The 23654-nt window shown below is 36.9% G+C and overlaps 4 protein-coding genes, 1 long non-coding RNA gene and 1 other non-coding gene across 10 annotated transcripts; 3 read left to right on the top strand and 3 right to left on the bottom strand.

Moving 5' to 3' along the window:
- Window positions 1-511: 511 nt before the first annotated feature.
- LOC108815064 (uncharacterized) lies at window positions 512-1431 on the bottom strand. Its single transcript, XM_018587723.2, has 3 exons — window positions 1268-1431; window positions 887-1184; window positions 512-685 (listed from the first exon to the last, which is right to left on the bottom strand). The coding sequence occupies exons 1-3, from the start codon at window positions 1384-1386 to the stop codon at window positions 611-613; spliced, it is 492 nt and encodes a 163-aa protein (XP_018443225.1). The 5' UTR covers window positions 1387-1431; the 3' UTR covers window positions 512-610.
- Window positions 1432-1690: 259 nt separating this feature from the next.
- Window positions 1691-4667, top strand: LOC108818268 (transcription factor bHLH140). 2 transcript variants are annotated; one of them, XM_018591179.2, is made up of 6 exons: window positions 1691-1842; window positions 1925-2034; window positions 2301-3181; window positions 3255-3828; window positions 3911-4081; window positions 4169-4667. In XM_018591179.2, the coding sequence occupies exons 1-6, from the start codon at window positions 1818-1820 to the stop codon at window positions 4490-4492; spliced, it is 2085 nt and encodes a 694-aa protein (XP_018446681.1). In that variant the 5' UTR covers window positions 1691-1817; the 3' UTR covers window positions 4493-4667. The 2 variants fall into 2 exon arrangements, with proteins under 2 accessions (XP_018446681.1, XP_056846524.1); XM_056990544.1 differs by having other exon boundaries at window positions 1705-1842; window positions 1915-2034.
- Window positions 4668-4861: 194 nt separating this feature from the next.
- On the bottom strand, window positions 4862-7129 carry LOC108814219 (pyruvate decarboxylase 4-like). The gene is made up of 3 exons (XM_018586739.2): window positions 6511-7129; window positions 5587-6401; window positions 4862-5488 (listed from the first exon to the last, which is right to left on the bottom strand). Exons 1-3 carry the CDS (start codon window positions 7039-7041, stop codon window positions 5011-5013), a joined length of 1824 nt encoding a protein of 607 aa, XP_018442241.1. The 5' UTR covers window positions 7042-7129; the 3' UTR covers window positions 4862-5010.
- Window positions 7130-9296: 2167 nt separating this feature from the next.
- On the top strand, window positions 9297-9902 carry LOC130497749 (uncharacterized). Its single transcript, XM_056990849.1, has one exon. The coding sequence runs from the start codon at window positions 9297-9299 to the stop codon at window positions 9900-9902; it is 606 nt and encodes a 201-aa protein (XP_056846829.1).
- Window positions 9903-15661: 5759 nt separating this feature from the next.
- Window positions 15662-15805, bottom strand: LOC130498242 (small nucleolar RNA snoR144). The gene has a single exon (XR_008937163.1). It is a non-coding gene; the product is annotated as a small nucleolar RNA snoR144 (small nucleolar RNA).
- A 1234-nt stretch (window positions 15806-17039) lies between these two features.
- On the top strand, window positions 17040-18905 carry LOC108814643 (uncharacterized). Of its 4 annotated transcripts, none has more exons than XR_008936444.1 (4): window positions 17040-17345; window positions 17426-17495; window positions 17658-17798; window positions 18132-18905. It is a non-coding gene; the product is annotated as an uncharacterized LOC108814643 (long non-coding RNA). The 4 variants fall into 4 exon arrangements; XR_008936443.1 differs by having other exon boundaries at window positions 17040-17495; window positions 18132-18374; window positions 18464-18905; XR_008936442.1 differs by having other exon boundaries at window positions 17041-17495; window positions 18132-18276; window positions 18357-18905.
- Window positions 18906-23654: the final 4749 nt, after the last annotated feature.

The following is a 23654-nucleotide window of genomic DNA, read 5'->3' as shown; positions in this document are numbered from 1 at the left end:
ATGATGATTGGTTTCGTTTATATTAAAAAATATAAACTTGATTGATTCATGCATAAATCCACACGACTTGTCAAAGGCTAGAAGGTCCATATGTAAGCAATATGCTGACCATGACATTTGAAAGCGTAGTAAAAGGAGATATACGTATCACATTATTTAAACCTCAATACTGTTGAATGTTGATTGACAATACTAGCTCAACAACAACAACTAGACTTGCCATTTATGAACCTGCGTTCCGTTTCAGTCGCCGACTCACAAAACAACTCATATACGATAAAAATTGTAAAGAAATGAACGTCTTTAGTTCAGAAGCCCAAATCCATTGCAACTGAATGGGCCTTGATATTTATATTATTAACTCACACCAACTATAGTTTTTGTGCCGAGAAATAATAGCCCATGGGGGGCCTCGTGCTTTCGTTAGATTCTATAAAGTTTTTTAGATAAACTCTGTTTAGCCGTCTATCTAAACTAACTTTTTAAATCTTTTCCCACTGCTCTAACCAGCTGAACAAATAGCCCTTGTTTATTCTTTATTAGAGTGTACATTCGAGTCATTAAGAAGCCGCAACACAACACACAAACGACATAGAGACTTCGAAAATATTCAAGCAAAACATGTCAAAACCGCTTCTCCGATCACAATCCCATCAACCGCATCCAGCAATCTCTCTTTTGTCACCTGTGTGAGTCACCACATTCAAAACAAGCTTCCTATAGTCAATGTTACAAGATATGCAGCTTAAACTAACCACTATATTTAAAACAAAATATATACTATTTTATAAGTTCCATATTTTTTTCCTTTTTTAGAATTCAAGAATACCTCGGTTATTGAGTTGAATTTTACTAAAAAGTCGAGACGATAGTTTGTCAGTATTACCGTGTGACCAAGATTGGGTTTATCGCTGAGAGCAAAGAGCTTGAACTGGAAACGATGATCGTGACTAGGCATGAGAGGGCCACGCCATCCCGGGATCTTGTGATCGTTATTCCCTTCTCGAATACCAGCAAAGTCCTGCTCATCGTTGCCGGAAAATCCTTCAGGCAAACCTTTCATATCGGGCGGAATGTCGACGACCACCCAAATAGTCCACGGCACGAGCGGTCCACTAGGATCAGGAGCATCTATGTCCTCAACCACCAAGGCTAGCGACTTGGTACCTTGAGGAACGTTGTACCTATACAAAAATTACATTTACCTTATTACATATATCGCATTCATATTTGAATTTTGTTTGTTAAGTGAAAAGTAATATATTACCATTCAAGAGGAGGAGAGATATTCTTCTTTACACCTTGACCTCCCTTGGTATACTTTCTCGGCAGCTTCCCTTCATTGTCTATCGTCGGCGACACCAGTCTGAATTCATCACTCGACATTTTTCTCCTTTTTTTTTTTTGGGGTGTGTTTAATTGCAAATACTCCCTACGCACCGTGTTAACTGATTTTGTAGGGTTCTCTACAAGAACAATTACGGTGACACGTCAATGACACGTGACGAGTTTGGGTGTTTGGAAGGGATGAGGTTAACACTATAATGCCTTTGCGACATGACTTGTGGCACTACCCCATATCAGTTAATTACACTATTCAAGTGAACACCAGAGCGTTCTTTATGTATAATGGATAACAAGACGTCGTTTTATTATGTGAAAGACGCTTCGTATTCCGCATGACACACGACACGCACGCACTAAGATGTTCATTCCTCTGCGTTTTTCTTTTTTTGATCAACCAAAAATCATTCCTCTGCGATTAGAATAAGAAAAAGAGAGGGGTTTCTCCGATCAACCGTCAACGACAGCAAACTATGGAAATGGAAACAGAAGTCTCAGGTAAATTCAAACGACGTCGCTGCTTAAACTGTGTTTTGAAATTCTATTATTTGGTGTTGTGATGAGCGATAGATAATGGCAGGAGAGAAGCAGATAGTGGTGCTTCTGATTGGTCCCCCAGGAAGCGGCAAATCGACTTTCTGTGACTCCGTTATGAAATCATCTCACCGCCCTTGGTCTCGCATCTGTCAGGTCCTTCTCTCTCTCTCTCTCTCTCTCTCTCTATCAGTTGCGCACAACCTGTCTGATGAAATTCCTCAACGAGACTAAGTACCTCTCTGTCTTTCTTTACTAACCGAACAAGGAAGGGGCTTATGATATGTAAAATGTGTGGAGCAAATCTTTATCATTAGAGCTTTGGTTATTGTTTTAGAAACCAAAAAAAATATCTGAAAAGATTGGTTTATCACCAGTTTTCAAGACTCTTGTCTTCATTTATCTTTTCTCTCTCATTCCAGGACATTATTAACAATGGCAAAGCTGGAAACAAAGCTCAGTGCCTAAAGATGGCTACAGAATCCCTCAAGCAAGGGAAGAGCGTCTTTATTGACAGATGCAATCTTGACAGGGAACAGCGCTCCGAGTTTATTAAGCTCCAGCTCCTCGGTGGTGGTCCCCATGTTCAAGTCCATGCAGTGGTTTTGGAACTTTCTGCTCAGGTTTGCATATCTAGATCAGTCAAAAGAAGTGGTCATGAGGGTAATCTACAAGGCGGAAGAGCTGCTGCTGTTGTCAATAAGATGCTTCGGAGTAAGGAACTTCCTAAACTGACTGAAGGTTTCTCTCGGATTCTCTTTTGTTACAACGACGCAGATGTGGAGAATGCTGTTAAAACATACACCACGCTTGCTCCAATGGATACTCTTCCTTCCGGCTCTTTTGGACTTAAGAATCCTGACACCAGGTCAACCCAACCCGGTATTATGAACTTCTTTAAGAAAGTCACCGCGGTTCCTGCCTCATCTTCTATTGAAGCTACAACTCCCAAAGCTCATGAAAATACAGAAGATGTCCTCCCAGTTTCCCCATCTAAGCTTGGTTCTGTTGTACCCACTACATTGGCATTCCCTTCGATCTCGACTGCAGATTTCCAGTTTGACATTGACAAGGCATCTGACATCATTGTCGAGACAGCAGAGGAATTCCTGCCTAAACTCGGGTCTGCACGGCTTGTCTTGGTGGACTTGAGCCATGGGTCAAAGATTCTGTCTTTGGTCAAGGCTAAGGCTTCTCTAAAGAACATTGACTCTGCAAGGTTTTTCACCTTTGTTGGAGACATAACTAAGCTTCATTCCCAAGGCGGTCTGCGCTGCAATGTTATTGCTAATGCTGCTAACTGGTAAGCTTCCATTATTTTTCTAATTGCTTTTCAGTAAAACGCTTTCTAACCAGGTAAATGTATCTGTTTACAGGAGGCTTAAACCTGGAGGTGGAGGCGTGAACGCATCGATATTCAAAGCTGCTGGTCCAGATCTCGAGGCTGCGACAAGAGCACGAGCAAACACTCTTGTGCCTGGAAAAGCCGTGGTAGTTCCTCTTCCTTCTACTTGCCCGTTACATAACGCTCAAGGCATTACACATGTGATACATGTCCTAGGACCAAACATGAATCCAAACCGACCAGACTGCCTTAACAACGACTACACCAAGGGCTGCAAAATTCTTAGGGAGGCTTACACATCACTCTTTGAAGGTTTTTTGTCGACAGTAGAGGATCAATCAAAGTTGCCTAAACGAAACAATCAAGCAACTGCGTCAGATTCCGAGAGGAACAAGAAGTACAAGGGGACACAAGACATGGCCATAGCTAGTAATATGAAATCTGGGACTGTGGATGATGCTAGAGACGGTGGAAAGAAGAGGAGTAAAGGATGGAGCTCATGGGCATTGGCACTCCACGTTATCGCGATGCACCCAGAGAAACACGAGAATGTCGTGCTAGAATCTTCAGACGACATTGTTGTGATAAACGACCAGTACCCAAAGGTAGAAGTGTTTATAAGAGTACCTTTCTTATGAGACAGATTTAAAAAAAAAAAAAACCGTTGTTTTGTAATTGGTATTTTAGGCGCGGAAACACGTGCTAGTAGTGGCGAGGCAGGAGAATGTAGATGGGCTTGAAGACGTTGGCAGAGAAAATATTAAACTTGTTGAGGAAATGCACAACGTTGGTATGAAATGGGTTAAGAGGTTCCAGGACGAGGATGCATCTCTTATCTTCCGCCTTGGATATCACTCGGTTAGTACTTATCCTTCTTTTTTTCCATTCAGTTTAGATAGATTTTCATATCTGCTGCACTTTGATGTTTGTTTTCACACATCACAGGTTCCTTCAATGCGACAACTACATCTACACGTCATAAGCCAAGACTTTGAATCCGATCACTTGAAGAACAAGAAACACTGGAACTCTTTCACAACCTCCTTCTTCCGTGACTCGGTGGATGTGCTTGAAGAGGTCAAGAGCCAAGGCAGGGCCAATGTGGAGAGTGAAGCTGTTTTGAAAGGTGAGTTGCGTTGCAATCGGTGTAGAAGCGCACACCCGACTATCTCCAAACTCAAATCGCATATCAGATCCTGTTCTTCTCACTTCCCTCACCATTTACTCCAAACCAGTCGTCTTTTGGCTCGACCAGGGACTTCAAATTAACTGACCGGTTTTGGATTGTTATTTTTTTGTGGTTTTAAGAATTGGAGAAGCTAGTCATTTTGTTTCTTAAACTCGCCGGCTTTTGTTGTTAACTTCTTGTAACTTCCAGTGAAGAAAAAGGAAGCTAGTCAAGTGTCGCATGTAATTTTAAGGGGATTGTTATTTTAGCCTCTAATTCTTTTTTTTTTTTTTTTTTTTAGTTATTTCAATCAAAATTTAAATTTAGGGAGAGAAAAATGAAAAATGATGAGAACTCCCAACGGAAAATATAAAGGAAAAACAAACAAATCAATAATATAAAGTTTTGACCGACCTGAAATTATTATTATATGTTTGGATTGATTCGGACGTTATGGGTAGAGAACGCAATGATTGCCCAACATAATTTATTCGTACTACAGTACTAATTGAAAGAAACAAGACAAAAATTCCAAAAAGCAAATTAAAACCAAGAGTTGAAAAGTGAAAAAAAAAACCAGCAAGAGTAGTAAACGATTCGTTTCTTCAGATAATCTTGGTTACTGGGGGTTGGGAGGACGGCCATTGGCAGCAGCGACGCGTGAGCCCCACTCAAGCAACTCTTTGCTCGTATCATCTTTGTGAAGAATGACTTCAATGAAACAAAGAGAATCCTTCTTCTCCAATGTGGCTGTCTTAATCGCTTCCACCAACTCCGCCTCGTATCTCACCTTTGTGGTCCAGCATTTGCCTTCCCCGTTATGAATGGCATCAACCAGAGCAGTGTAGTTCCAGTTCTTGATCACGTTGTATGGACCATCATGAATCTCTACTTCAATGGTGTAGCCACCGTTGTTAATGAGGAAGATGATCGTTTTCTGACCGTTGCGCAGCATGGTGGATACGTCCTGAGCCGTCACTTGGAAACTTCCATCTCCGATGAAAGCCAACACTCGCTTCTCCGGTACAGCCTGTGCGTATCCCAGAGTCGCACCAACAGACCACCCGATGGATCCATACTGCATCTGAAACTCATACCTACAAATTGAAGGAAAGAACCTGAGACTGAGACAAGGGGTACGTAAGAAGATGTTTTAAAATAAGAGAGAGAGAGAGAGAGAGAGAGAGATACGTACCCACATCCTTTAGGGAGCCTAAGTTTCTGGCAGTTAAACCAAGAATCACCGGTCTCAGCAATGACAGCGGTTTGAGAAGAGAGCATCTTCTGAATGTGTTGGAACATAGTGTTGACTCTCAAAGGCTCTCTTGCTTTGCATGCAATAGGCTTACCTTGAGGGACAAAGATCCTGTGGTAATTCTCATAAGCCGTCTCGTTACGCTTCACCCTCTTGGACAGCTCAGTGAAGAACTCGCTCATGAGAACGCACCCGAAGGTTTGACCATTGGCCACGGTGACACGGTCAGGATGCACAAGGATGGCTTTCTCTTTCTTGAGGAGAAGGGAGTAACCAACAGAGGTGTAGTCGTTGAAGATAGGGCCAGCAAAGATGTAGGCATCTGCAGATTCAACAATCTCAGAGCAGAAAGGAGTGCTCACTGCACCCCAGTAAGTCCCAATGAAGTGAGGATGATTCTCAGGGACAAGGCCCTTGGCAGATGGCATGACAGCCATGGCGTATCCAGAAGCGTCAGCAAGCTGGACGAAGGCATCGCTGGCTTTGGCAACACGCAGCTTGACACCAGCAACCATGACAGGCTTGACGGCCTTGTTGAGAAAATCCAAGGTAGCTTCAACGGCAGCATGGAGGCCCATGGGGTTGCTGGAGCGAGGAGTAAGAGAAAAAGGGACAGGATCACGGATGAAAGTAGGATGAGGAGTAGAAGCTAAGTTGCAGCTGATGCTGATGTAAACAGGCTTGCTTTCTTTAAGAGCTGTTGAGATGGCCTTGTCGATCTCCTCATGTGCATCTTCCAAATTGTTCACCACCGCCTTGTTTGATTACATATCCAAATTAATTAAATATGATATATTCTGATGATGATGATGATGAAGGAATAATAATTAAAAAGAAAAAGAAAAAGAAAAAGAAGAATGCCACCTGGTAGCAAGTAACGGTGTGGAAACAGCGAAGCTCTTGGGTGAAATCAGGTAAACCGATGGTGTGATGGAGAATGCGATTGGTCCCAAAATCGTTGGAGTTAGGACCTCCCACTATACATATAACCGGCAGATTCTCGCTGTACGCTCCTGCGATCGCGTTCAATACGCTCAGTCCCCCTACCGTGAACGTCACCACGCATGCCCCCACCCCTCGTGATCTCGCGTATCCGTCCGCTGCGTATCCTGCGTTTAGCTCGTTGCAGCATCCTATGTTCTTCAGCTCCGGCTCTGCGATCAGGTGGTCCAGCAATGTTAGGTTGAAATCCCCCGGTACCGAGAATATATCCGTCACCCCCGCCTGCACTAGACGTCTTGCCAAGTGACGCCCTAGTGTCGCTTCCGATGACCCCACCGAGATCGCACTGCCTGGAACTGAGTCTTCCACGGTTGCCACCGCGCCTTTTGGTGGACTACACACGTCGCCATCCCTCGCCTTGCTCGCATCCATGGATCCGATTTTGGTGTCCATCAGGTGATCTGCTTTTTCTTAATTGAATGGTTGAATGAATATTTGGTGTCAAGTTTATTTTGCTTGTGTGAGTGTCGTGAAATGGAACGATGGTCTCTGCCTTTTATATATACATACATACTTGGGGAATACTAAAGAGTTTTTTTTTCCTTGGGCATAAAGCTTTTTAAAACTACGTGTACAGCTATTTTCAAGAGATATACATTGCTTTAACTCACTCTTTTCTTTGCTTTTTTCCTTCCTAATTTCCAATTTCCAAGGCCTTTTTATCTTTTTTTTTTTCAAAATAAACGTCTGCAAATATTATGGCACATAGTTTTCTTAATCTTATAGCTGCTGATAATTTCTATATTGTTATGAATATTGTGTGATGTCTATTATGGAATGTTCTAGATTTACTTGTTCCCTACTCCAAGTTACTTGTTCCCTACTCCAAGTTATTAGACTTTGTCTCCAAGTTATGTAATCCTATATAAGGAACTCATTACTCATGGAATAATAACAATTCATTCATCTCTAAGTCATACGACTCTCTCTCTCTCTTTAGTTCGATCTATTCTAAGACAAGAACACTAGGATTAGAACACGTTATCAGCACGAGACTCTAAACCCTAGCTAAAATCCGGCGACCAAAAAAACCCTAATTTTAGCCGCAACTTCAAACCGCCATATCTCCTTAACCGTGAGGATCCAGACGACGAGCCACCCACCAAACTGAAGCTCTTGACGAGACGAATCCAGCGCCGCAGACCACGCAATGATCGGACTCCAGACGCGCCGTCACCTCCCAGTGCAAGCCGCGCCGTCAATAAACTCGGAGATCATCCCAAAACCCTAGCCGCCACTTCCTCTCTCTAGATCTTCTTACATCCGATTTTCTTTAATCTTGGTACTAATTCAACTTTGAATATTTCTTTGTTGAATAATTAAGGTTTCTAAAAGAGGAACCAAGGAGAAAAGATCGGCAAAGATTAAGGTAAGATCTCAAGAACTCTAATCTTTACTTGTGGTTCAAGCAATTCGGATTTCAAACTTCTCTTCATCTTAAATCCGATTTAAAAGGTTTTGCGATTTGATTTGGTTGATTTTAGTTCTTGTTTTATTTTAAAATCAAAACCCTAAACCCTTAATAGTTTTACATGATTTTAGTTTTGTATAGACAACAAGTGATACCCCTTTAAGGATGACACGCTATATGTCCAAACAAAACTTAAGGTCAATGTTTAACCTAATCCTAAAATCAGATTTGAATTTAAATTTAACCCTAATCCTTAAAGTTTAAATCTGATTTTAAGAAACCCTAAACCCTAAAATATAAAGCATGTGATTACATGACTTTTGTTTTGTGTGGACAACAAGTGATACCCCTTTAAGGATGACACGCTATATGTCCAAACAAAACATAAGGTTAATGTTTTCCACATCTTTTGGTCGATGATGCACACCATAGTGTGGCTAGACCATGATTTTCTTTTAGGTCAATGATGCATACCAATAGGTATGACTAGACCATATGAAGTAAAGGTCGATGATACGTACTCTTAAGTATGATTAGACCATAAAATAAAATCAATAGTCGATGATGTTCACCCTCAGGTGCAACTAGATTTTTCACCCGTGATTCACGGTGATCATCCACGATGATCCGCGTTGATCTATGATCCATGATGATCCTCGATGATCCGCGATGATCTACGATGATCAGTGATCCAAGGTGATCCACGGTGATCCTCGATGATCCACGGTGATCCACAATCACCGGTGATGGATGATGCGCACCACAGTGCAGCTAAATCACGATCTGTTTTATTTGGTCGAGGATGTGTACCGAATGGTACTACTAGACCATTAAACCGCATGGGTCGATGTAGCATACCATATGGTATGGCTAAACCATGCACTCGTCCATCCCACTATTTTCAAGGGATTTATAAATCAAACAAGTTGATTAAGAGATTGATGAGTTATGAGAAAATAAATTTCTAAAAGAATGCAAACTGGCCGTGTGGCCCTCTTATTTGTTTGATGGCCGTGTGATCCTGATTGAATAATAGCCGTAAGGCATTGATCACGCAAAGATGGCCGTGTGATCATGAGTGGCCGAAAGGCATTGATTACACACACAAGCCGTATGGCTTATTGTTTACATACTGGCCGAGTGCCTTTTATTTCTTGGATAGCCAATGGCATCAGAAATTGTATGTACTAACACTTAAATCATTTTGATATGATTTCAGATGTTGAGATTCCAACCCATGGACTATGATACCCTAGATATCTCTGGAGAGAACTATCTAAGATGGGCAATAAATATCTCGGTTATACTAACGATAGAAGGTCTTAGTGAATGTATCATCAAGGATGATCATGGAACCGAGAATGAGAAATATAAGGCATTAACAGTAATGCGCCATCATCTCAATGTGGAACTGAGAAATCAGTACCAAGATATACAAAGCCCTCGATGCCTTTGGAAAGAGTTAAAGTCCAGATACACTAAGGTGATATTACCAAAGGCAAGGTATGAGTGGATGAGCCTCAGTTTCCGGGACTTTGGGTCCGTGGAAAAATACAATTATGCTCTATCTAAAGTAGCTCATACACTGATGTTTTATGGTGAAAAGTTGACAGAGGAGAAATTACTTGAAAAAGTTTTCTCCACAGCAGATCCAAAAGATCTATTCCTACAACTAACCTATCGAGATAAAGGTTTCACCACATACAACGATCTGTTCTTATACTTATCTCAAAATGAACAGATGAATCAGATGAAAGATGATATGAGCGGCTATGAGGCAGATAGTGATGATGAAGAATCCATGGGAGCCACGTCCAAAGTGACAGATGGAGTGTCCGGCTAGATCATTGTCTAAAGCCTTTAAACATTCTGACTTCATACTTATGATTTGGTGTTTTGTCATTCAAAATTTCATAGCATTAATAAAAGTTTTTCTTTTATCTTCATTGATTGATTTACTTGAAAAATATTTTTGATTGACAAATGAGAATGAAAACTCGAGAAGAGTATGTCTAGACCACCACGCCTAAGGCATGGCCTTAAGAGGCACGGAATTTATCACCTAAGACCCATTGAGAGAGACCCAAAATTCCCACTGGCCGTGGACAAGGATACCACAGTAACCGTGGTTGTAGATCCAATCATGGCCGAGGAGGGAGTAAAGGTCGAAATGGCATTACAAGCCACATCAAAATGGTTTCAATAATAAACCAATGGGCAAAGCAAAGAAAAAAGAAATGTTCCTTTAGCTTATGAAAATCGCCAAAGGCATACATATAAAAGAGGTCGAGACTACATTCTCCCTACTGATCTAATACTATGCTAAGGATCAGTGTGATAAGGCATAAAAGCCTAGGTAACCAGTAAGGTTCACCAACAAATTTATACACTTTATGGCATGACCGGATTAGCCATCCTGGTCCGAACTTGATTAATAAGGCACAAAGAGTTATCCCATAAGATCTCACGTTGTGAAACATGTACACAAGAGAAACTCAGTAGGCTTCATTGTTCCAAGCAACACGAAAGTATAATCTGATCATGAGGGTAGTGAGGACAAAACCCGTGATCATGACCAGACCACAAATTCGTGTATCATGGTTTAAAACCATGTTGGCCGTCCAAGCATTACGTTTAAGTGAGGACAAACAAACGTATTTTTTTAGCATGTTCATGAGGGGGAGAATAAACACTCCGTGTGGTCCATGACCATACTATAAAACCCAAACATGATAAGCCTGGCCGAAGGCCATAAGGCATTATAGCTTGGCCGTATAAGGCATAACCTATTAGGTTGAGACTTCAAAAGTCTATAAGCTTGGGTACACCACAAGAATACATGTATGAAAGATAAGATACATTAGGCCATATAAAGTGAGCATAGATATTCCCGTCTAAAGATGATAAAGGGTCATAATCCAGATATAGACCATCCTAAGACTTTATGGATAAACCACCACATACCTATGTGTCATCTAGGATGGAATACATCATCTAAGGATGAGATGAAAATCGGGAATATATGTTGGATAAGAGAACATGATCTTTCTCCCACGAATTCAATGAGACCATGAGCCAAACAAAGGTGATCATATTGTGGCCAAGGTACACGGATTACATACAAGATGAATCTGACTATCCAACATCATGGAGAAAGCTATAAGCTGGTAAATAGAAAGTGAAAATGGAATGGTTTAAACAATCCAAGTCTTGGCAAAGATCCTCGGACCAGATATATATGAACTGGACGTCCATAAACAAAGAAAGAATGATAGCCAGACAGACCCGAAAGAATGACTAAGTCATACCAGCTTAGCACCACTATATAAATGTCCTAGTAGAGACATAATCAAGTTGCTGTAGAAGTCTATACAAGATAGACCAGTATGTTCCATATATAAGGAACCACGGATAGAAAAAGTTAAGGTGCTCATAATGATAGATCCGGGTTCATGAAAGAGAAACCATACTAGACAATGAGATAAGACCGGCCGGTCCTAAGGTACATGTATCATACAATGTAGCCTTGCAAACTACAAAGTATTCAATGATCCTGATAAGAATAAAATCTCAATCGATTGTATCATGTCTAGAACGCGATAGAACGCGAAGGAACATTATATAAGGTGTCGACACATACACACACTCATAAGTGATAAAGAAAAAGCACTTGAGCATAAGAGATATGCGAGGATCACTAACCCACGTAAGAGTACTCATCATAGAGAAATGAATGGGACGTGGAGTTATGGTAAAGAATGTATATGATGGGCGTATTGGCCAAATACATAAGATAGACGCCATCTAACCAGTGAATAGATGAGTCTTGTGAGGAAAAGAAAATCGTGAGCTGTAGAACATGAAAGTACAGACAAGTGGTCGTACATGTTGCTACATAAAGCATTCAAAGGAATGGCTTGATCACACAAGGATACTCACAGGGACTAAGGAACAAGGAAATAAATTCCTATGTGGTGAATGCTACTACCCAATATCGAAATTGATAAATATCTGGGCATATAAGAAAGATGTAGTAGACAATTGATATCTCACTGGATATATATAAAGGTAACATAAGATACCTTGAGAAATGAGAAAGAAGTTCTCATAGAACAACATCGTTCCTGCGTTGTTCATGGACTGAAATGCAGCTGCATGCGTATATGTACACACGATATGATAAGACTAAGTGATGCTTAGTAGAAAGTTCTATAAGAACGTTTCTGATCAGTCCATATAGTAGTCAATATATTCCTTGTGTTTATACTTAAAGAAAGGATGATTAAGATGATTGATTCTTGGAAAGGCTATGAAGAGACTACGATGATCTATAGTAGAGATCATTAGCCGTATATGAATGTTGGGATCTATGATCCAACGTACCAAGAATAGATTGATCAAATGGTCTGAGAATCCATCAGATTCACGACCAAAGGGAACCATACCGACTAGGATCATGTCCAACCTAATTCGACCTTAATCATCATTGGTCCCGACCAATCCATCCCGTCCAGCTTGTTCCGACCAGTTCCTCTAGGTCTTAAATCCGACCTAAACCATCCAAGTGAGAGGAACGTCCTATTGACCAAAAAGTGGCTTAGTTTTGATTAAACTTCAAACTATAACACAATAGCCACTTCATGAACAGACCGTGGACATATACAAAAAGTTCATAAAGAGTTTTGGTCAAAGGATATGAATAAGATATATAGTGGACAAGAACATAATCCGGATGGATTATGGATGATGTCATGATCCGGACAGATCATGGACATACAAAGACATTCATGGTCGAATTTATCTAAGAGAGATAAACCATATGATCCGAATGGACCATGAATATCATGAAAGCATTTTGTTGATGCAGGTTACCAGTCCAATCCACACAGTGCTAAGTCCCAAACCGGCTATGTTTTCACATATGGAGGCACGACCATTTCATGGAGATCAGTCAAGTAGACTATATCAGCCACATCATCCAATCACTCGGATATATTGGCGATCCATGAAGCAAGCAGAGAGTGTGTCTGGTTGAGACTCATGACACACCATATTCGGACAGCATGTGGGATCACGGATGGTAAAGACGAGCCGACCGTTCTTTACGAAGACAATGCAGCCTGCATAGCTCAGCTCAAAGATGGTTACATCAAGGGTGACAAGACTAAGCATGTTCTCCCCAAGTTCTTCTTCACCCACAATCTTCAGAAAGAAGGAGAGGTCAAGGTACTCCAAGTCAGATCAAGCGAGAACTCAGCCGACCTCTTCACTAAGGCATTACCAACATGCACGCTCAGGAAGCTTATGCAGTAGATTGGTATGCGAGCACTGAGAAGCCTTCAGTGATGTTCACTTCAGGGGAAGTAATGCGGCTGTACTCTTTTTCCTATCCATGGCTTCCCGTTTTTACCACATTGGGTTTTTGGGTTTACCATGGAAAGGTTTTAACAAGGCAGTATTCCAAACGCATTACAAACTCTAGACGGTTATGGCATTACAATCTCGGTTTTTAACGAGATAGCATCTTACACGCATAATGGACATCAAGGGGAAGTGTTATGAATATTGTGTGATGTCTATTATGGAATGTTCTAGATTTACTTGTTCCCTACTCCAAGTTACTTGTTCCCTACTCCAAGTTATTAGACTTTGTCTCCAAGTTATGTAATCCTATATAAGGAACTCATTACTCATGGAATAATAACAATTCATTCATCTCTAAGTCATACGACTCTCTCTCTCTCTCTCTTTAGTTCGATCTATTCTAAGACAAGAACACTAGGATTAGAACATATATTTTGTTTTCATTTTTTAATAGGAGTATTACACAAATATTTTCATAATTAAGACGAACTAAAAAAAGCCATTCATAGTTATATAAGCATCCTAAAAATAAATACAACTTTGAGGTCCTTCAAAACCGTGATCTTGTTTGTTTCCACAAACCCACGGAGTTGCCAGTATTTTCATTTCCTACTTGGCTTCTTCTCATTTTACTGTGGACTGCCTTTTTTTTTTTTAAAAAAAAGTACTTTTTGGTTTGAAACATTACTTACTGACAAACCAATTACAATGTCAAAACTCATTATGATTGACTACTTGGCAAATCAGCTGCCTCCTCAATCTCTTTTTTTTATTAACCCATTAACAAAAGCAATGATTATTGGTTATTTTTCTTTACCGACATCTTTGTTCAGTTATTTGAATATCGCCATGTTTTGTTTTTGTACCAACCAGACACTAGCATTTTGTAAGTTATTATTATTTAGTATTATGTATAAGAGTTTTAAAACATCTTTTTGGTTCAGATTTCTTTTTCTTTTTGCTAAAATTTGGTGCAACTTGAAAATGTTTATCTTTGATGTGTAATAAAAGAAGATTAATGCATTGCGGGTTAGCCTTGTATATGATTTTTTTTTGGCTTAAATTTGATAGCCTTGTTATGATATAGCTCTTAACCTTGTTTTCCAAGGCTAACGTAACCCGCAAAGCATTAATTTCTTTTATTCCAAAAACATATCAATCCATCATTTTGTTCTTGCGATTCTCTTCTTAATTATGTCTGATATTTGCTGTGAACAATATTTTACGTGAGAACAAAGTTATAATATTCCCATTTCCAAGTTACATTATCTGCTCTTATCTTCTTACTGTCATTTTTAAAAATAACTATCCTCTTTATATATTAAAAGTAAGGAAAAATAGAAATGCATGTGCCCGTTTATAAAAGAACACCGGGAAATCCCATCTAGGAACAAAACAGACCCAAAACAACCTACCAAAAGCCTATGCAAAAAGGCCCAACAAAAGGAGAGGAAGGAAAAAAACTAAAAAGCTGCTCTAATCTTTACATACTGTGATTTTTATTTTACTATTCTCAAATTCAAAAGGTGCTTCTACTGAGGACGGTAATGGAGAGAGTTCGTGAAGACAAGTTTTATGGCAGGTGAAGTAGTTGGTGGTTCACTGGCAGCATTATCCAGTATCGCAAATAAGTTGTTATGAACAAATGGTACAAAAATCGGGGAGGTGAAAATATTGCCACACACATTATCAACTTTCCCTAGAGGAACCTCTGAGATTTGTGGTGGAGAATGCGTTGACTTGTTCAAAGATTTTTCATTAGAGGAGGCAGCCATGCCATTACAGTAGATGTTGGGATTTCCTTTTCAACAAAAACATCAGTGTCAAGAGCAGCGTACTAGCCACAGGAACATCTTCAGTAAAAGAGTTTTTTGGAATGTAAAACTTGTTAAAAATATTAAAATGCTGCAGGTAAAGCCATTTGTTATGATGGAGATTTAACAAATTATGCTGTGCTGTGTTAAGCACAATAAATTCGAATGTCCTTTTAATCAAAGATTAATATTATTGTGCCCTTAATTTATTCACTTATGTGCGCTTTAATAAAGGATTTTAATTTGTGGTCACTGTGATTTTTTTAGACCAGAAGAAATCACATATCTTCAGCTTATGCGTATGGAATTTAAGCCATGTTCTCAATATCATAATTGTAAAGTTACAAGGAAACGTTTATCTTGTAAAAGAAAATAAATTTATGAATTCACAAATGATTATTAGATTGAGTAATTGGAGCAAAATAAATGTAGCAGCAAAGAGGGAAAGATTGGATACATTGCAATTACATAACCAATCAGCTAATTCCTCACACGGCCATAACATGATTTAGGCAACTGGGAAAAAGAGAGATATCGATATTCGATTCACTCGGCAAAAAGTTGCCTCTTGTATTCAAAACCAAGACTAAAAAAAATCTTTTGTTTCGTAGCAAGCTTATCTAGTAATGTTTATGAAATTATATAGGCAACTAGATCAATAGATTCGATTTCATAATCTCCTGGGTAAAAAGGTTGCCCTATATTTTGAATATCAACCTAACTATATCAGAGATTGAATGTTTTAAAACAAAACCAGAGAATTTCCCATCAGAGTAACTATGACAATATAGCATCATATGAATCTGAAATATCAGATCCATAGCTTTAGATATGCTATCCTCATCAGGAAATTTTGCAAAAACTGGAAGAAGAAAAAAACAAACAAAACACAGGAGGAGTTGGAAGAAGATGGGAGTAACAGCTTTACAAAAGAGTCCCTATAAAAAGAGAGGGAGAGTCGCGATGGCGGCGGCTTACTAGGTCATGCTGAATGTTACAGCAGAGCTTGAATTATATAAGGGGTTTTGGTAATTTGGGAATGAGATATGTGAGTCTTGGGCCCATACCAAAGGCTTTAGAAAATTACCCGAGTCCAAAGTTATATGATGTGAAAAATTATGTGTATTTTTTATGCTAGTTTCTTGTTCTTGTTAGAGGACTGGGCGGAAATTGAACTTTACTGTTACTATTGTCCGTTGGTAATTTAGGGGTTACCAAAGCTCATTCAGAAGCTAAAGAGCTAGTAATTTGGCTCAACAAATTGCTTCGGGAAGAATCTAATTTGGATTCCAATACTAACACCAAGAATTACAGAAATAAAACCAACAACAAACCATATGAATTGAAAACCAAACAAAAAATGTCTCTCTTGTCTTGTCGCAACAGCAGTGACATGATCAGCAACATCCCACAGAATAGCTTGTCTTGTAGAAATCTTAATTAGCCTCGGCAACAAACCTCTCTCCACAGAGCAGATCCAGTAATCCTTCCTCAGCATAAATCGTGCTAATGGCATGAAACATCCCTTTATATTTCACACCATGTCTCATCTTAGCATCGCCTTCGTGTTCGTTCAACAAGAGAACGTTACAGCTTGGTTGGTCCTGCACCAGACCAAATGCTTTATTCTCTGATAATATTTGAAGAGCTGGAGACTTAAATCTTTTCCAGTCTCTGAATCCTTGAACTCTCTTCTCCTCTTGCCACCTCATCAAATAAGGTGATGAGAATCCAACACGTGTCCCGCTTTGTCAAAACTCAACGTTTCATTTAAGTTTGTGTTACATGGGCTTCGATAGTTACACAAACGAGAAATGCTGGGCTTAGATCATTATGCATCTTCTTCCTCAATCTAACCTAGCCGTCAACATAAAGCAGTGAAAGAAGTCTTCAACGTTGCCTTCCAGATCGTTATGCATCTTGAGTATTAATCTCCTCCTCCTTTTCTGATGTTCCATTCTTTCTTCTTATTTTTCGTCGTTTTTCAACCGTGGATGTGGAGAGCTGACGCGTACGTCTCTGTTCATCAACGTCACCAACGGACCACCATTGCTAGCCATAGATTTCGGCTCTCCTCTTTGTTTTAAGGCGGCGCGGTGACGCCTGAGGTTCCTCCCAGTCTCTGAAACTGTCAGATTTATGACTTTTTATTTGTATTTTTACTCAACGCTGATTTGTTTGGCGGTAGAGGAGACCATCGACTCTGCTTGCTGTTTAAAATAAATCCAGATTCAAACCTCTCCAGCATCTCCTAGCATGTTTTTTTGGTCTCTTCATTTATATGCTAATCTTCAGATTCGTTTATGTTTCGATAGATTTAACAATTAAAGAAACTCTCTGATGAAAGTTTTATGGACAGTTTTCTTTTTATTACAAAACCCAAAGCTGAAAGCTTCTGTTTTTGTTTGTATCTCTTGCAGTTACCATCATGCATCCCTCTTAAGTTATACGCTTAGATGGACTCTTCTCTTGCAGATTCCGAAGTCTTTAAAGATCACATGAGAGCCTGGGGTTGTTATTGCACCAAGTTTGCAGCTTTAGATGATCGTTTTCTCCATAAGGTTTATTTTCTCATATATATATAACATCATAACTACTATAATTCTCTTTGGTGTAGTTTTGATTTTTTAATAAGTTCATCGGTTGGTCAAATATGTTGTGAATATTCAATTGATTTATGACTAAACATGAAACCTTTGCTTTTCTCATAGAAAAAAAAATAAACCTTTGCCACTCATTAAAAGCTTAGTTATCTGTAATATATAGTCTACACGAAGGCCTATTTATCATTGTCATGATCATGGAACTTCAAAAGAAAGTATATTCTATCGTATATAGCTAATTACATGGTTAGGTCTTAACTATCTTATATGGCTATATGTAAAACGTTTCAGGTCTTGGGATGGAGTATAGTGGAGGATGAAGCGGGTGGTCTTTAAACATGGGATGAGAGAGTATGTCATCGGAGATTTCATCAATTTGTTTGGAAGCTTCGCTATTAAATTTTGGCACAATCCTTCTCAAATTGAGACTAATAAGGTCTGCATTTGCCTCAGGCAGTACTGTTTGATTACTTTTGTCCTTCTGAACCTTACTTTGTTGTCTTTGTGTATTATCAGAGAGAGAGAGAAAGGGAGGTAAGCTCTACAGGACAATGATAAGTTTGATTTTTGCAACTTTTAATATTTTCCTAACTGTTTCATGATGTTCTTGGGACTACTTGCAGTGATGGTAACGAACGGCTACTTGACTCCGTGTTCAGGGGAAACTCACCCACCTATATTTAGGTCTCCAGTGAAAGGTATTGAGGGCATCTTGACCAACCAACTCATGTGAGAATACGGACTTAGATCAGAGGTTTCTTCTAACTCTTAGTGCCTCAGCTTCCAAATCCTTTCCAGTCTCACTCGCTCTTCTTCTCCTACGATTAGTTGTGCTTCTGTTTGAACTTCCTGTCTTGAGATTCTCTCCATATGTGTGCTGATTGAGTTTTCCAATCATCACAGTATTTTCTTAACTGCGTATGTGAAATTCTTGTGGTGTTTAAGTCAGTGAAAATATCATGTTGATGCTCTGTTATACTTTAATGTATATTTAATTTTCATTGTATGAAACATATTACACGACAAATTCTTGAGATAGATCTACTGAGGAGACTTTATACAGCAGCACTAAAAGTCTAAAATAGTTTATAGCAGCACTATAAATCCTAATATTTTATTCATATACTAAATATCAGAACATATATTGGTATCTTAAATCTAACATAGAAGGTGCCACATCAATGATATGGACAATCTATAAGCAAGCTATTACTATAAATTTGAAGTATAAACATATATTGTCAAAATAACTAAGGTATCGCTTTGCTTTACTTTTTTTATAGAGTTCTTTTGTCCAAAGAAATAATAACATAAAAAATCAGTAAGAATGAATCTACAGATGGAAATCAAGAAAGCAAATGAGAAAATTGCTTCAGTTTTTACCTCAACTATAGCTTCTTTTTTTAAGTTTTAACCTTCGACAACTTATGCAACTATTTTCTCATTGAGCCTGTCTGAATCAATTTCAGCCCTAAGACAAATACAAATCTTTGCAAGTTAAGGGCCAACCTCCTTTAGACAAATACATCAATTTTCCTCTTATTTACTACAATAATCGTAAAGCATACAACTGATGGGCTCATTCATTTAACAGAGTCTCATTCACACACATAACTTTGAGATCAATGCGCAAATCGAACCAGCTTAACCCAAACCAATTTGGCATTGATTCAGAGTCGATTATAATATCGGTTCAGTTTGATAGGTGTTTTTCTTAAACAAATTCGATGGTACCGTCAATCAAGTTATTAACTTCGCCGATAATGTTTGGTTACAAACAATTCAACCGTAATGTGGATATTAAAAATATCAACGAAAATTAATGAAAAATAAATAATTAGCATAATATTTCAATCGATACGAAGAAACATGGTAAATTAATAAATTAGATGGGTCTAAGTTAGATATGTGTAAAATATAATAAAAAATTAAGTAATAAAATAATATTTCAACAAAATTCATGTAAATAAATAGTTTCATTAAATTATAAATTAAAAAGGCTATATATATAATTTTATATAATCAGAAACAAAGCAATTTATTTTTTATTTTACTATAAAATGCTTTTCAATTTCTAATTTTATTTTACATTTCAATATTTTATGTTATTTTATTGAATTACTTATAATATTTTGTATTTTATCATATGGATTCAACACACAAAAAGTATATCAAATATTCTTACTAAAATTTCTAAAAATCAGTTTTATAAAATTTAACTAATTCTATTGAATTTTTATGTTAAAATGAAAAACAGCAATAAAAAGAAATAGAAATCATTACATTTTCCTGAATTTTTCTTTGCTAATTTTGTATTCTCTATAAAATAGAAGATAGTGAATGTTACCTCACTTTTAAACTCAGACAGAAAATCTCTATTAAAAATCAATATGATCTACACTTTTTATTTGTTTATTTTATAGTCATTCAATTTTTAAAATATTTCTAAAATGATTTATAAAATTTAAATATATTTCAAATAAAATCCCGCCCGTAGGGCGGGGCACCCCTAGTTTTTAATATTTTTCGTGTTTTATTAGATCACGCGCCAAAAATATTTTAGTTGGCTTTTGGGCCAAAAATTGTCAGGCCCGGCTCTGCAGGTGAGTCGCGAACGGCGCCAACTCCATTCTGTACGAACTAGTAGCAGAGCAATAAATTATTTTTACCGGGTCATACTATATTTAAATAAATAAATAAATTTTAGTAAAAATAAATATATCGCTAATTAACATGTACTTTACATTATCTATATTAAATTATTTTATATAAACTTAAGTTTAAAACCTTTTCAAAATTTTCTATATGTATATTAGTTTATATTTTATTTAAACTATTATTTTGATAGAATCACAAAAACTGAACTTTTAAATGTTGTATAAGTTTTTTCTATTAGTTGGTTCTTTAAAATAAGAAATTACTGATACTTTTATATAAAAAAATCTTAAGTTATAAAATGGAAGAAAAAGGATATATTTTGTAATCAAAACTCTTGAATTGGACTTGATTTCAATGAAAACAATTAATATTATATACACATAAAAAGGAAGAAAAATATAAACGAATGAAAGAAATAATTTTAATTTGCTTATTTAATTTAATAGGTTTATTTATATTTAATCATATATAATAATTTTATAGACTAATATATTATAGTTTTTGGTTGGTTTGTTGTTAGACTAAATATAATAGGGTCAATAATGTTTTGTGTTGGAGTCAATATAGAATATCTGATGATAATTAAACTAGTTTTCCAAAATTTATGGGGTCAACTGACCTAGGGTGTCAATTCGGGCGGTCGGGCCGGTTCGGCCAAGAAATATTTTGGGTCTAGAATTGAAAGTCTGGTCTGTCTTTTATAGGGTTATAGGGTTTTTCGGATTTTTGGGTTTTTCGAAAAATAATTTGTCATTGTCATTTCTACCGTTTTAGTACATATGAATTTTATTAAAAAAACAGTTTTAACTTTAAGAAAAAATATAGTAATTTTCAACTTTTCTTATTTATCAAAAATATTTTACTTTTTCGTATGGTTTAAAAACATATTATAAACTAACCAAATTTAATAAGATTTAAATAATCAAATATAAATTTAAACTAAACATATAAAAACAAAATTTATGATAAACATAATCAAACATTTCATACTTTGTATGTTGAAAAAAAGTATTTATAAAAGAAGAAATTACATTTGCAAAATATAAATCTGACATTTGTATTGATCAACAATAAAGTGCATTAATTTTTATATTTTTATTAGAGTTTGGATTAAAAAATATCAAAATAATATGTTAATACTAGTTAAGATTTTGATTATAAAAATAATAATATTTAAAATAAAATACAAAGTTTCGGATTTTCGGACCGGTCCTAACCTAGACGGATTTAAACCCAATATATCCAAAAGCTTAAATGGGCTTAGCCCGAAAGATCCGATTTTTGTTGGCTTATAAAACTAAGTCCAAATCCGGTAATTTTTAGGGCCTTGAAGGTTAGGCTGCGGACTTCGGTCCTAATTGACATGTCTAACTAACCCTCTTCCTAACACACTGCCTTCGTCCCTGGTACGAACTAACGTGGAACCGCAGTGAGAATACCCTTGCACACACCGCCGAGCGTACATGACTGTACGGTGGAATAGACGCAGGGTAACCCGCCTTATAATTAAATTAAAGGCTGAGAAGATTCAAACGTCCTCTCGAAAGAGAATGAGGTTACACTTGATGTTTATGTGATGACATTTTAGAATTACGTACATGAAATAATAAATGTTTATTTTCTTACTTTTTTTTAACAAAACATCATTAATTGTTTATTAACTACTAATAAAAATAAACTGTTAAATATAAATGGTTATATATAATAAAAATTTATTGAAATTAACATTGAGAATTAAAAATGTTATCTAATTTTGTTTTAAAAGAAATTTATAGAACGCCTGGTATAAACAAATGCACTCATCCAGGATGACAATTTGTAGAACGTGTGAATTCACTATTTACTAATCACAAGATAACCAAAAGGCAAATAGCGCAACGATCATAATCTTGATGACTCCTAATCTCTTATCATAATTAGGAACTAGATTATGACCCGCGCTTTGGAAGCGCGGAATATTTTACGATGAATTTTTTTACTAATAACTTAACAAATATTTTGGTAACTTTTAAAGAGTGTATTTAAAATATTTTTGCATTTAAATCAGTGTTTCTAAATTCAACCCAATTGTGATTATACCGGTTAATCCGGAGATCTGACAATTCAATTTAGGTTTTTAAAATATTCATATTAACAAAATCACTAAAATTCGAGACTAACCGATTGAACTGATGGATGACCAATATGTAATCTCATTTGATTTAAATTGTAATAGTTTCATAATTTGTAATCTTATAATCCAAATTTTAAAGTTCATTATTTTGCAATTTATGAAATTATGATGTTTCTACAAAATTTTAAAGAGAAAATGATAGATATAAAATATTAAGATTAATTATTGTATTGTTTGGAAACATTGATAGTGGTATAAAATATATTGTTTGGAAATATTGATAGTAGTAAGAAATAAATATATTGTTTGGAAACATAGATAGTATTATAAAGAAAAGAACATTAATGATTTAATATAGGTTTAACTATAAAGTATCAAAGTGTATTTAATTTAAAAATTTACAAAATAAATGTTAGGTCCAACAGAATGTTTCTGTTTTAATAAGATAGATGAGACTACATATTTATTCAAAATACGATATATGATGGGATATTAAATGAAATATTTTAAATAGTTTAGGGTGGTCCAAAAACAGTCAAATCGGGCAGAGCCTCGTAGCTTCGAAATACGTACTGTCTCCTTTATGCCCCTTTCACATGCAAATTGTGGTCTCCTTCCAATAACGTTGCTTAGTTATTTGGCGTTTAGTTTTGTATTTTTCTTGTTTTCTGTTTGGGATTCACATGTAAACTCGTTAACATTTTTTTTTTTTTGAAAAGAATAAACTCGTTAACATTTTTTCCACTCTAATTCATTATGTAAACTTTAAATTATAAATATTTGATTTAGTCGACTAATAAAATGATTTAGCTAGATATGAACTTCAAATTATAAATGATTTAAGTCAAAAAAAACACACACACAAATGTTACATATGAAGGTTCATACTGGTGACTGGTGACTGGTGAGTGACGTTTAAGGGTTTGATCTATCTCTACGTATCTATCCAGATGAGCTGACGCAGCGAGTGAGCCCAATTTTATGTAATATAGCGAAATAAACAAACTACATTAGTGTGAACGTCTACGACACGGTTTTGAGTT

The sequence above is a fragment of the Raphanus sativus genome, chromosome 7 (assembly GCF_000801105.2).
Source record: "Raphanus sativus cultivar WK10039 chromosome 7, ASM80110v3, whole genome shotgun sequence".
NCBI lineage: Eukaryota > Viridiplantae > Streptophyta > Magnoliopsida > Brassicales > Brassicaceae > Raphanus > Raphanus sativus.
This window is presented reverse-complemented; position numbering and strand designations above follow the sequence as displayed.